This window comes from Podarcis cretensis (genome assembly GCF_951804945.1).
Source record: "Podarcis cretensis genome assembly, chromosome: 4".
Classification (NCBI taxonomy): Eukaryota; Metazoa; Chordata; class Lepidosauria; order Squamata; family Lacertidae; genus Podarcis; species Podarcis cretensis.
Window position 1 is genome coordinate 25,508,604 of NC_137173.1, and position 13,452 is coordinate 25,522,055.

Genomic DNA, 13,452 nt, shown 5'->3' on the forward strand with positions numbered 1-13,452 from the left:
GTTTGGAAGTGAGTTTGGGGAGGTCCCCTTGGCAAAAACATAATGTTCGCCTTACCTATGTTCCTGAGTGGTGTACTTGAGTAATTCTGCAAGCTGCAGGGGATATTTACAGATTTTCTGAACAGGCGTGAGAAGGAAACCATCAATGGCGATGTCAATCATTTGCTGAAGCAGGCGACAAGCCTCAAAGAAGTGGCGGTACTTGCCCTGCTTCATCAGGTTAGACATCTCAATGCAGGCACTGGGATGATTGTTGCAGTACTCAGAGTAGATAGCAAAGCCTTCTTGCTAAAATGGGGTGGGGGAAGAAAATAAAAGCAAAACTGTGGTTAAAATATCAAGGAAGGGATTGGCACGCCCACTCCTGTAGCCATCCCCTTTTCCAATCGCTCCCTTCCATATGCCTTGAAACTGCTCAGAGTTGCTTGTCTTAAGTGCTGAATTTAAACAGCTGCAAATGCAAACCTTATTTCCAAGAAACAATTGGGAGCCCATGTCTTAGGAGGGCACTCCCGGTTGTTCCTTTGCAACATAATTTACATTCAGTGCTGTTCAAAAACAGCACCGAAAGCAAGCCCAGATACAACTGATGTCACATGACAGCAGGTGATTGACAGGTGAGTGGACTTGGTCACCTGTCAAGATTGGCCTGCAGAAGCGTAGCCGCTTTTTGATCCAGCCTGCCAGACAGAAGTGGTTCCACACGCCTGACCTAAACCATCACAAAGATTTCTCAGTGAATGTAGGAACAAGACTGGGCCCATTCTCATGGTCTTTAGGACAGACTCAGTGGCAGATTTCTCAGATTTCTGCAGCAACAGTGTCTCCCAAATACGCCACTGAGTGCACTTGCATACCACTGCTTCACACTACACATTTCCCAATGCCATCAGGCATCTGGGGTGGTTCATATGAGAACGTGGGAGTGGGGTGGAATAAAAAAAAAATGGCCAGACCCCAAAAGGAGCTGAGAATTTAACATATTTCCATATCACTGATTTGAGGTGATAGGAGGCTGAAAGCTTAATCCGTTTGGTGTTCTCAACCATTTTCCAATCACAGCCCCTTCCTCTGTAAAGATCTTACATAGGAACAGAAAACTAAGTTTGAGACTTATCATAGCTGTTCCAGAAAGAACTATCATGTGTGATGTTGACATCTGTGACAGTATACCAATATGTGAAGGAATCAATAACACCTGTTTGGGTGGTGGTATTGTAAAAATGAGGGTCTGCCTTATGGTAGAGGCAGGGAATCTCTCTATATCTTTGCTATGAAGGGCAACTGAACAATGAGAGAAGTGAATGGAAGGTGATGCTGCAGCTGATGGAGAGTTGATACAGGGTCAGTGGTAGGCATAACCAAAGCATAAAGGGGATGGAGTTTGCAACACTGCAGGTTTGTACAATATGTTCTCTCACTCTCTTATGCTACCCTATCTCTCCCCCCACCCCACCCTACCCCACACCCCCCATATCTGTATGTATAATTGGGCTAAGGGTGCATGCAATCTATGGGCCTTAAAGGATAATCCTAGCATTTAATTCTGTAGTGTTATCACACTGTTAGCTGCCCTGGCTCACATGACTGCATTTCTGGCATAACATTCATTAGCTAATCAACTTAATGCAGTAGAATTACCCAACTTACATGCTGAAGAAAGCAGGATCCTATTTCACTCAAATGGGGTTCTTCTTTGTTGTATTGCCTCTCTAGATCCTTCAAGAACTTTCTTTGGAATTTGTAAATGTCTTCAATATTTCCAAATATGGTGCTCAGCTGGGCCCCAGTGAACATTCCTGTATGTTTCCGACACTGCCGAATGTACCCCTGGAAATGACAGAGCAGGACTCTTTGGTTTGTCAAAGATGAAGAGATTGAAAATAAAATGTTGCATCAAATAATCAAGCTCAGTAGTCAACAAAGGAAAGCTTCATCTTAAGACTTCCTTGTCCCTCCCTTGCAACCCTTATTCATGAGGAGCAATAACCCAAACCCAAGCTGCATGGTCTGAATTCCTGTACACAGTAGAACCAATCTGACAGTAAGACCAGAGCACCCGCTCACAGAGAAATCCTATAGATAAGTCATAATTTTGCCATTCAGCCAAAGCAAATAACAAGTGCCCCAAGAAAGCAGCTAAACAACTAACAACACCCAGCTGCCAGGGAGCTGCACAAAATTTCCCAGGCCAAGAAAGTGAAGTACTGCAGCAACCCAAGAAATGCAGCATATGCCCACCTTAAGTTTTCTGAAGACAAAGTTCGGCACCATAGCCCAGAGGTAGAGCGTCTGCTTTGCAGAAAGGGTTAGGAAAGTTCCCTGCCTGAATCCCTGGATATCCGCTGCTAGTCAGAACAGACAATACTGAGCTAGATGGACCAGGAGCCTAGCATGCTATGGTCCCCAATAAACACAGCTGTTTCCTCCCCCCCAAAGCAACTCCTCTCCAGCATTTTGCAGCTTACTTCACAGATGTCCTTGAGATGTTTGATATAGATCCGCTCCGTGTTCATTATTTCCTGAATCACGTTTGTTCTCATCTGATCCTTGTTTTCAGCAATTTTTTGGCGGTGCTTCACAGGGTCTGCATTGGGTTCTTCGTCTTGGAGGCTGCCACCGTTTTCTGCAAGTTCTTCCTGGTTGACCCGCAGCTGGAAACATAAGAAAGGAGAAATCAACTGAGATGAGGAAGCACAGCTGAGTTGAAGAGCCCTCCAGAAGGTTGTGGGACCTCCAGAACAGATGCGGTGGAGCGGGGTGGGCACCAAGCCCTCCTAGCACAACCCTGGAGATAATCCTTTGTGCCTATGCTACCTAGTATGGCTCAAAGCTCCATACAGTTGGAGAGGGACCACAGTTCAGTGGTAGAGTCCACTAGGATTTCTCAGCATTTAGCTTACCCATATTATGTAGTCAAGCGAGTCCTAAGAACCAACTTAGAAGAGAGTCTTATGCAACACAGATTAACTTGGCGAGTTACCGTTTACAAGCCTGGCTCTGCTCAGCTTGGTGTAGTTATTATTACAGTGAACAGGGTTCCCTGAGAAGAATTTCATCATTTAAACCAGTGGCGGAAATGAGGCCCTCCAGATGTTCCTGGACTATACGTTCCTGATCCTTGGCCATGCTGGCTGGGGATGATGAGAGTTGGAATCCTACCACATCTGGAGGGCCACATGTTCCCCCTCCCTGATGTAAGCTCTGGACAAGGAAGTCCTTTCTTTTAGGTGCAGCACACTCCTCTTACAGCAAATGCATCGGACTGTGGACTTTCTCCAATGTAATAGGAGGAAAAATAGGTAGAGGTTTTATATCACTGCCATCTAAAAACGAGCATTAAGAGATTGCGTGGGAATGGGCAGTATCAAACAAATGATCCAAAGAGCGATTTCCAATTAATATCAACCTATCATTTATAGAAAGCCCTTTCAACCTTTGTACCGACTCTGTTGGTCTTTACAATAGGCTTTTTAAAGTGATACATTATTTATGCCTTAAGTTAAAAAAGAAATAGCCCCAAGAATAGGAAGCGTGGAATGCTGAGTGGCTGCGTATTGAGCTGGCACAGAAGAAACTGTGCTGCCCGTTTCAAAAGATTGCTGTGGGGGAAGACAGGAGTTTGTTTCGGCCTTTGTCTGATTGAAAACATGGTTAACTCTTACTGCAGTTGTTGTAAGAAGAGGGTGATGTACTCAGGGGACCTCAAGACTGCAGTGTGTGCAAACATGTGACACTTTGTGGATTTGAACCGCATAGTTGTTAATGCAGAGAGCCTGGCGTGTGTTTCTCACACTGGCAAAAATTGGGCAATTCAGTAAAGGTTTTTTACAGGCCGCATGGAGGAAGGGCGATACCAGTCTGAAACTACTGACTCATGACCCTTTCTTCTTCTTTTACCCATTTATATTGTTACAGAAACAGAAGTACGATGCAGACTCACACATCTCAATGCCAGACATGAAGCCTGATCCCATGCTGCCTTCTGGGGATTTGGAGCACAGTGTCATCAATGTGTGGATAACACTCAGCTCCCTCTCAGTTCATCTGAATCATGAGAGGCAGTTCAGGTGCTGAATGAGGGTCTGGAGGCAGCAATGGGCAGGATGAAGGCCAATGAACTAAGCTAAATCCTGACAAGACAGAGGTCCAGTGGGTCAATGGTGCTTAGGATTCAGGAACTGGGACGTTGGGCCTGTTCTAGACCGGGTAACACTTCCCCTGAGAGAGCAAGTACCTTGTTTAGGAGTAATCCTTAATTCTATGCTGTTTCTAGAGGCTCAGGTGGCCTTACTTTTAATTGAAACTGAATATGTATGTTGCATTTCATTGTAGCAAAGAACACATGACCTGAAAAGTGGAATATAAATCTCTTCTTAAAACAGGAATCAGATTCCTATATTCTTATAATCGCTTTTAAGGACAGAGAAATAAAATGCTCTATGTGAACTTCTTGCTCCAACTTTTGCTGGATTCACTGAGTTGATTCCTTCTCCTCCACAAAATACTTGGTTGTGGGTACAAACAACAATGGCAACTAAAGGATAGGTAAAGGTAAAGGGACCCCTGACATTAAGTCCGGTCATGGCCGACTTTGGGGTTGCAGCGCTCATCTCGCTTTATTGGCCGAGGGAGATGGCGTACAGCTTCCGGATCATGTGGCCAGCATGACTAAGCCCCTTCTGGCGAACCAGAGCAGCACACGGAAACGCCGTTTACCTTCTCACTGGAGTGGTACCTATTTATCTACTTGAACTTTGTCGTGCTTTTGAACTGCTAGGTTGGCAGGAGCAGGGACCGAGCAACGGGAGCTCACCCTGTAGCGGGGATTTGAACCGCCGACCATCTGATCGGCAAGTCCTAGGCTCTGTGGTTTAACCTACAGCGCCACCCGCATCCCTAAACTAAAGGATAGCCTACTGTAAAAAATGAGCCCTTCAGATAATGCATCTGCTGGGTCCCCCTGTAGTCACAGTGCGGTTTGTATAGCAAAAGCAATGACTGTAACCTGCAAGAAAAAGGAAGGAGAGGAGGAGGACATTCTGGACAGCAGTGATTCTAACAGTTTGACGTAGATGAAGCTGGAAAATTAGGACTGAAAATAATCACTGCAATCTATGTGTTGCAGTGGGAAAGGAAGTACTAGTAAACTTGAGCAATGCATCAGCCGCCCAAGATCACAATATTGCGTAAAGAGGTGGTTCAGTAGTTTCCGGAAGGAAAATAAAATAACTTGAGTTCTCGCTTCACTCACCCTGACGAAGCTTGCCGGAAACCAGGCTTCCTTCTCCTCATTTCTGCCCCACCACCAATCCTTGTTGGAAGCCTCAAGAACTTGGATGACGTCCCCGGCTTTGAAGGCCAATTCCTGGTCGTCCATGGTCACGTGATCCCAGAGTGCCTCTGCATAGACCATGCTCCCATCGCTTATCAGCTGAAACAGAAATGTTTTGTGAAGGGCAAGGTTTCTGTAGGGATGGCCAAAGACAAATGCTTTAAGTAACTATGTGTAGATGCAAGAAGCACCTGCAGCAACAGAGATATCAAGCCACTTTTCTGAAGCTTCTAGGTATTATCCATGGAGATGGTCAAAATGGTACAATTTGTAATTTGGAAGTTCTCCAAAAAGAAGAGGAGCTGATTATGGGCCCACAGATCTGATTCTTTGTCCAAGAAACTCAAAACAGTGGACCTTCGGGGGGAAATCGTGCACCAAAGTCATCGCCTCATTTACCTCATTAATGGCTAGCTGCTCCCCTCCGGGCTGCAAGTACCTAGGGCTGGCTTGGCAGAGGTCCTCATAGCTGTAATCCTCCTCGCTACCATTATCATCCACTAAGGCAGAAGATTCAGTACCTCCATCAGTAGCACCTGGCAGGGACAGTGAAATATTGATAAATTATGTACAGTCAAAGCCCATCTCTGTGACTTTTTAAATTAAAAACATTCATACTAATAAAAAGACATGGAACCTGATTTACAACTTCTCACATCCACTTGAATAAACCATAAAGTATCTGTCTGAAGGGAAATGTTAGAGCAGAGAAAAATCTGAACATACGGTAAGAGAAAATCCACGTATTATACAGAGCCAATGAGGCTTGCAGTTGAAAGTCTGGAGTGCTCCTTGTTTAGTGTTCCAGCAAGCCATGCCTTCTGTCATGATACTCCATTCCATTCCATTCCACTTCCCTGTCCGTTTTCCAGTCCTCTCTCCAAACAGCTGGTCAAAATCCCATGGCTACTGGGCATACTTAGTCCTCATTGTGCTGTTTCTGAAGCCCCCTTCCCCCTGACTTAGGGTCATGTTCTCCCCCAGAAACCTAAATATTTTTGTACTTCTGCAAACCTTGGGAAGCCTGCTAATACCTCTCTCTTTGTGTGTGGATGGTGCTATTTTACCTACCTACACTTGGATAATGTGTTCTACGTTACTATGTAGGACAAGCTGGTGGAATTGCCCCTAGCTAAAGTGTGGAACAGTCCAGAATTTTACCTGCTCTGTCTATCACGTCATTTTTGTACCACTCAGAAATGGCAACTGGGCTGGATCTCTTTATATCATGCAGACTGACAAATTAAAAAACCCACAATTTTTTCCCTCCTAAACAGAAGTGGGTCTCTGTTTAATTTGTGTTTTTAAAGCTTTTGTGGATGACTTTTCTACCCAACACAGCATGGAACATTTAGAATGGGTGAAAACCATTATAGCCTATGTTTTATCAAATGCAATGTCTGGCATCAAATGTAATTGACCTGTAGATAGGACTCTGAAAACAAAGTTCTTATATTTACCTTTGTTATCAATGAAAACCATTCAAGAAAAATAATGAAATATATATGTATTCCACCTATAAGCCAACTACAGCTAAAACAATCCATTATCAAAAGCAGCCATGGCATTATATGAAGAAGCCAACACTAATGAAACCTCAAAACTAACACCCTTCCAGGGTAATTAGTGACAGACACCTGCCCATGCAGGAAGTCGGGAAGATAATATGCTTCGAACCAGACCATTGCCATAGTGCTGTGGTATAGAAGGTAGAACTTGTTTATTTTCATTTATTATTATATTTATATCCCACCTCCTCCAAGGAGCTTAAGGTGGTGATAACTTGGTTCTCCCCGTCCCTATTTTTTCCTCACAACAACATTGTGATGTAGGTTAGGCTGAGAGACTTATAACTGCCCAAGGTCAACGCTGAGCTCCGTGGCTAAATGGGGAATTAAACCCTGTCCTCCCAGGTCCTAGTTCAACACTCTAACCACTACACCACACTTGCTTTTGCAGGACCAACAGAGCTGTACAGAGGTGTAAGCACTGTAAAGGCTTCCAGCTGGGAAAGGGTGGTGGTTAACCAAACTGTAGAAATACATAGACGTACCAAGCAGAGATATGGATATGGGTGACTGCAAGTAGCTCAGAGAACTCTTACTCTTTTCCTCAAGGGATGGAGGAATGTGACTTTTAAAATCACATTATCATACTACAGTGGAATCTTGGGTTGCAGACGTAATCCGTGATGGAGGCACGTGCACAACCTGCAGCATTCGTAACCTGCAGCACCATGTCTGCGCACGCGTGTGATTCAATTTGGTGCTTCTGCGCATGCACAAAGTGTGATATAGTGCTTCTGAGCATGCGCAAGCAGCGAAACCCGGAGGTAACCCTTTCCGGTACTTCCGGGTTTCCCGCGGACTGCAACCTGAAAATACGTAACCCAAAGTGTTTGTAACCTGAGGTACCACTGTATATAGGATTTTGGTAATCCCAATAAGAAGAGTTCTTGCCTTCTACTAGCATGCAATTGTGCAAATCCTAGCAGACAACTGTGTAATGACTGAGTACAATCTGACTTGCTAGATCATGTACCACAAGAAGCACAGGTAGCTGGACTTCAAGGAAAGCTAAGGCCAGGAGCAGAGGGCCTGAGAGCCAGGCCTGTATTACCTGCCTTTCTATAACTATATGGTTACTGGCTCTCAGACTCAATAGTCTAAGAACAGCCTTTACCAAGCAGTGTCCTCCATATGCTTGGACTACAACTTCCACTGTCCCTGACCACTGGCTGTTCTGGGGCTAATGGGAGTTGTAGTCCACAACATCTGGAGGCTGGCAAAGTCTGGTGTAGAGGCAAAACCACACCAAACCAAAGAAGAGCTTAGTACTCTGACTATGTTAGAGTGGCAGTTATATAGGTATGCCATAAAGTTGGCTACTAGGTTCTCATGATGACACAGCATTAGAAAAAAGGGTGTTCTATGCACCGATATTATCCACGTTCTGGTTTTAGAACTTGACAAATTCAAACTTTTTCAAGGCTTTGCCTTTTTTTAAAAAAGGGAGACCTAATTTTTCAGATTAAACAGTGAGCTGATTTACCTTCTAGACCTCATTGCTTATGAAGGCAAGTCTGTCTATTCTGATCAACACTATTTCTTAATTTCAAACTTTATTTAAAATGCACTATCTAAATCTCCAACTATATCATAACAGTATTGCTAAATTTCCCTTTTAGGAAATATTCCCAAAATACAGTATTGCAAACATAAATGAAGGTTGAACAACTTATACAAGAATGCACATTTTTACAATGCAATTTTTACAATGTTTTTACAAAACCACTCTCATAAATATCTGTAAAGAACACACAGCCTAAGGCTGCATTTGGAAAGCTTCATCCCCCACTCTTAATTTTTTAAAGCCACAGTAAATTGTGAATACTTATATGCAGATATTTTAAAAGGAAGCACCTATTAAAAACAACCAATGGGGAGTTGAGTCTTCCTTTGCAATATGTAAGCTTGGATTCTGTATAGCTAGTTTTTCATCTCTTGTTCTTTGTAGCCATTTCTCTATTGTTTACTGCCTGAAGTAAGCAATGCAGACATGAATGAGCAATTCTTATCTCTCTAATGGAATGTCAAAAATCCAAAAGTCAATGTAGTACTTAATCTTATTCTTCCTGTGCTGGTCCAACTGCTAGTCTTGCTAGTATAAGCATTATTTTAAAATCAAGTCAAGCCCCATGATTATAACAGTTTAAAACATAAAATGCCATAGAAAATAAATGGAGCTTATCTCCTACTCAAACATACCTATCTGAAGGCTTTCCAGGCTCCAAAACCGGGCCATTTCCTCTCTGGCTACCATCCTGCCATCCAAAAAAAAAAAAAAAAAAAAAAGACCATACACAATGCACAGCTTGGTTTTTAATATGTAAGGCTTATCCTTTAAAAAAAAAAATCACTGAGGACCAGGGAGAGGCTGCAATCGACTGGAAATGCAGAAACAGCTTATTCATCGCTTTGAGCTTCTGTTTCTGCAGTTCAGAACAGAGAGCTACTTGGAAACTGACAGCTCACTCCCTGTTCAGTGTAGCTGTGAGTTTGTTGGCATCATGGGGTACCCTTAGGGAGGAAGTTATAAAAAAGAAACACCTGCCCCAGCGGACACACAGCTCTCATGCACATACTGCATGCACAGCCAGCTCAGGACTTAAGTGCCTATAGTGCAGATTTATTCTTGTTATTCTCAATTAGGCTTCTGCTGTGCATTCAAATCTATCCCTCCTGCTGTTTCATTTGTTTTTTTAACTCCAAGGTTCCTTTGCAAATTGCTGGAGTCTTCTCTCTCCCCCCCCACTACATGTAAAAATAAATAAAATAAAATGCATCACTTGGTGCAAATCGTGCAGCCAGAACATTATGTCAGAATGTAAATGGCAAATGCTAAATTCGCAGGTACTCCCTGTAGGTGGTTATATGGCACTGTGCTTACTCTGTTTGCATGCTCTCTCTCAAGACTGGCCATCAAGAACCAGGCTCCCTTTCCTCTTGCTTCCTTGGGATGCCTGACAAGCTGAGTGCTGTGGGTCAAGGGTGTCATCAAATCTGCAGTGCCAGCCGGCCTGAATACTATCAGCTGACCCCACAGGCCAAACCCTCTCCAATTTTTAAAGGCCTTTCCTCTGAGCTTTGTTCTCAACCATTTTCTGCTTACTCTCCTGCTCCCTTTTCTGATCCACTGTTTTAATATTTGAGGTTGCTTCCTTATATCGTGGCCTAAGTACAGCAGCTAGAAATGTACCAAGGAGAAGGCACCTCCCGAGTAGGTCTCCTGGTTAGTCTCCAGGTAGGTCTAGTCAGAGCCAGGCCCGGGAGCTAGAGCTATAATCCAACATGAGCTAAGACCGGATGCTGCAAGCATAGCTACCCCACAAAAGAGAGATACACCAATAGGGAGGCAGCTTTTGTACCAGCAAAGGCCTCTTCCACCCACCCAGATTATAGACAGATTCTCTGATAATAGTGTAGTCAGGTCATTTTATTTATCTTTATTTAACAAGATGTATATACCACTTTTTTAAAAAAAACCTATGCTGTTTAGATAAAATAGTATAAAATATTCATTAAAGATAGTGATAAAAACATATATTTAAAAGAGCAGTCATTCATTCACACACACACACACACACACACACACACACACACACACACACAATCAACATAAAAAAATTCCTTCCAGTAGCACCTTAAAGACCAACTAAGTTAGTTCTTGGTATGAGCTTTCGTGTGCATGCACACTTCTTCAGATACACTTCAGTGTGCACACGAAAGCTCATACCAAGAACTAACTTAGTTGGTCTTTAAGGTGCTACTGGAAGGAATTTTTTTTATTTTGTTTTGACTATGGCAGACCAACACGGCTACCTATCTGTAACACAATCAACAGTTAAATATACTTAATGACATGTCTGAATAGGCTAGCTTAAACTTTTAGTAGTTGTCCAAAACAGTACAATGAAGGCGCCTAATAAGCCACACTACAATAGACAGCTCGATGGAAATGTCAGAAAAAGAACAATTAAACAGCACAGAATGGGAGCATATAAAGTAGCAGCTAACACAGCAGCATATAATATAGTTGGAGCTAAGAAAAATTCAAGAGCTGAATAACAGCATCAAGGGAGTTTAAAATGTTGGGCGGAAACTGTTTGCACCAAAATCATTTAAGTAAGCACCAGGCAAGCACCCTTAGGGAGAGACTCCGAAGGCAAGGCACTACAAGGAGTAGGCCTCTTTCCACCTTGGCTTACTTCAGATAATGTTCATCATTCATCTTATTAAAAAACCTTCCCCCTTAAATCAGTTACATAACTGCTGTTGGGAGAGGGGTGGGGTAAAGAGAGTTGTACGGCTCCAAGAAGCAACCGCAAGAACCGAACTGCTAAATGAGCCTTGCTGGTTCTTCTCAGTTCCAGCTTGAGGGGTGCCAAAAGCCTACGAAACCAATTTAAGCACAGACTTCAGCAGGGCAGGTGGGAAACGTGCATATGCTGTGGACAAGTAGGGCTGTAACAAAACCACCTCAGCCACTTCGAAAATGTTACATCTGCATACACCAGCAAGCACAGGAACTATTTCTGCATCCTGTTGACTTACGCCTTAGCTACAGCGTAGCTGTTCTGTGGCATACAAGAGATGGAGTGGTGGGGAGAGAGATAGGACTCTATACCAGCCCCAGAGCTGAAATGTCAGCTTTCACACAGCTGAGTCAAGCAGAACTCAATGCATCAGAATGTGACACATTTCTGTAAAGAGCTGTTCCTCTCAGCATGGAGAATAGCAACACCAGTGCAACATGCAGGGTATCTTGCATCTTTCCAGTGCTTGTACTTTGCCCATCCGGCATAAAAACCTCAGAATGAAGAAGAGCCATAGTTCGTCCTGTTTCCCAAGAAATCAATGCAATTACAGGCAACCATGATGCACCCTCCCCCCAACGTGCCCTTTTGAGCATGTTTGAGGATGCTGACATGAACTTTTAGAAGACATCTGAAGGCAGCCCTGTTTAGGGAAGTTTTTAATGTTTGATCTCTTGCTTTTATTATTAATAATAATATTCTGTTGGGAGCTGCCCAGAGTGGCTTATTATTATTATTATTATTATTATTATTATTATTATTATTATCATCATCACCTGTTTCTGGAGGGACCATGCTGGTGCAGATATCATATATTGGTACAATAAGATTTTAAGAAACAGCTTTTTAGAGAAATTAATGTATATATTATGGGTTTCTTGAGGTCAGAGTTAAAAGAACAAGTTCATCTCAGTGTGGCTTAACTTTATTATGCATGTAAACAAGACAGAACATGGTCAAACCCAACCTCCTGCATATAAATGGATTTCGTTAATACAATAAGACTTGTATATAGTCTTGCTGATCCCTTCCCTAACGCAATAAGGGAACTTAGTTAAAGCTGACGGTTTTATAATAGTGCACTGGTACACATATAAATTCTCTGTTTATGTAACGGTCAGTTGTATGATTTATAGATGATGGTGCATTTGTTGCTACTTTCTCCAACTATTACTGTACTATTTTCTTAGTCTGTTTTTGTTATAGGCACAGATATGAATAAGTTATGTCTGAGCACATAATCTCTGTAATGTGTTTAAAAGAATTTGATGTTTGTGACTATATATTAAAATCCAATAAAAAGCATTTAAAACGAAGAAGAGTCCTAGATCAGTAGTAGAGCATCTGCTTTGCATGCAGAGGGGCCCAGGTCCAATCTCCAGGGGGCTGGGAGAGACTCCTGTTTGAAATTCTGGAGGGCTGCTGCCAGTCAGTGCAGACAATACTGAGCTAGATGGACCAATGGTCTGACTCAGTATAAGGCAGCTTCCTATATTCCTAATAAGTGTGGCTTGCCCTTTTTATCTTTCTGCATTTGGGATTGCCTATTAAAAAATAAATACCGTATATACTTGAGTATAAGCCGATCCGTGGCGCTGTGGGTTAAAGCCTCAGCGCCTAGGACTTGCCGATCGAAAGGTCGGCGGTTCGAATCCCTGCAGCGGGGTGCGCTCCCGCTGCTCGGTCCCAGCGCCTGCCAACCTAGCAGTTCGAAAGCACCTCCGGGTGCAAGTAGATAAATAGGGACCGCTTACCAGCGGGAAGGTAAACGGCGTTTCCGTGTGCGACTCTGGCTCGCCAGAGCAGCGATGTCACGCTGGCCACGTGACCCGGAAGTGTCTCCGGACAGCGCTGGCCCCTGGCCTCTTAAGTGAGATGGGCGCACAACCCCAGAGTCTGTCAAGACTGGCCCGTATGGGCAGGGGTACCTTTACCTTTACCTTTTATTAAAAAATAAATACTGTATATACTTGAGTATAAGCCGACCCGAATATAAGCCGAGGCACATAATTTTAGGACAAAAAATTGGGGAAACTTATTGACTCGAGTATAAGCCGGTTCACCACACCACAAACCTGGGGGTGGCAGCAGCGGAGGGGAAAGAACAAGCAGCCCCAAAGGGCTGCTTTCGGGTTGCTCGCTCCTCCTCCGCCGCCGACAGGGGCAAAGGTGGAGGAAGGAGCAGCCTGAAAGGGCTCCTTTTGGGCTGCTCGTTCCTCCTCCACTGCCGCCGACAGTGGCA

At 43.5% G+C, this 13,452-nt stretch overlaps 1 protein-coding gene across 7 annotated transcripts in view; it reads right to left on the reverse strand.

Annotated features, from left to right (window-relative positions):
- SPATA13 (spermatogenesis associated 13) overlaps positions 1-13,452 on the reverse strand; it is a 99,182-nt gene that overhangs the window by 7,204 nt on the left and 78,526 nt on the right. For all 7 annotated transcript variants that reach the window (XM_079973362.1, XM_079973359.1, XM_079973360.1 and 4 more), the window contains 5 exons: positions 5,735-5,871; positions 5,255-5,434; positions 2,469-2,654; positions 1,651-1,830; positions 56-288 (listed from right to left, as the gene is read on the reverse strand). In XM_079973362.1, coding sequence (XP_079829488.1) covers positions 56-288; positions 1,651-1,830; positions 2,469-2,654; positions 5,255-5,434; positions 5,735-5,871 — 916 coding nt within the window. The remainder of the gene's footprint in view (positions 1-55; positions 289-1,650; positions 1,831-2,468; positions 2,655-5,254; positions 5,435-5,734; positions 5,872-13,452) is intronic.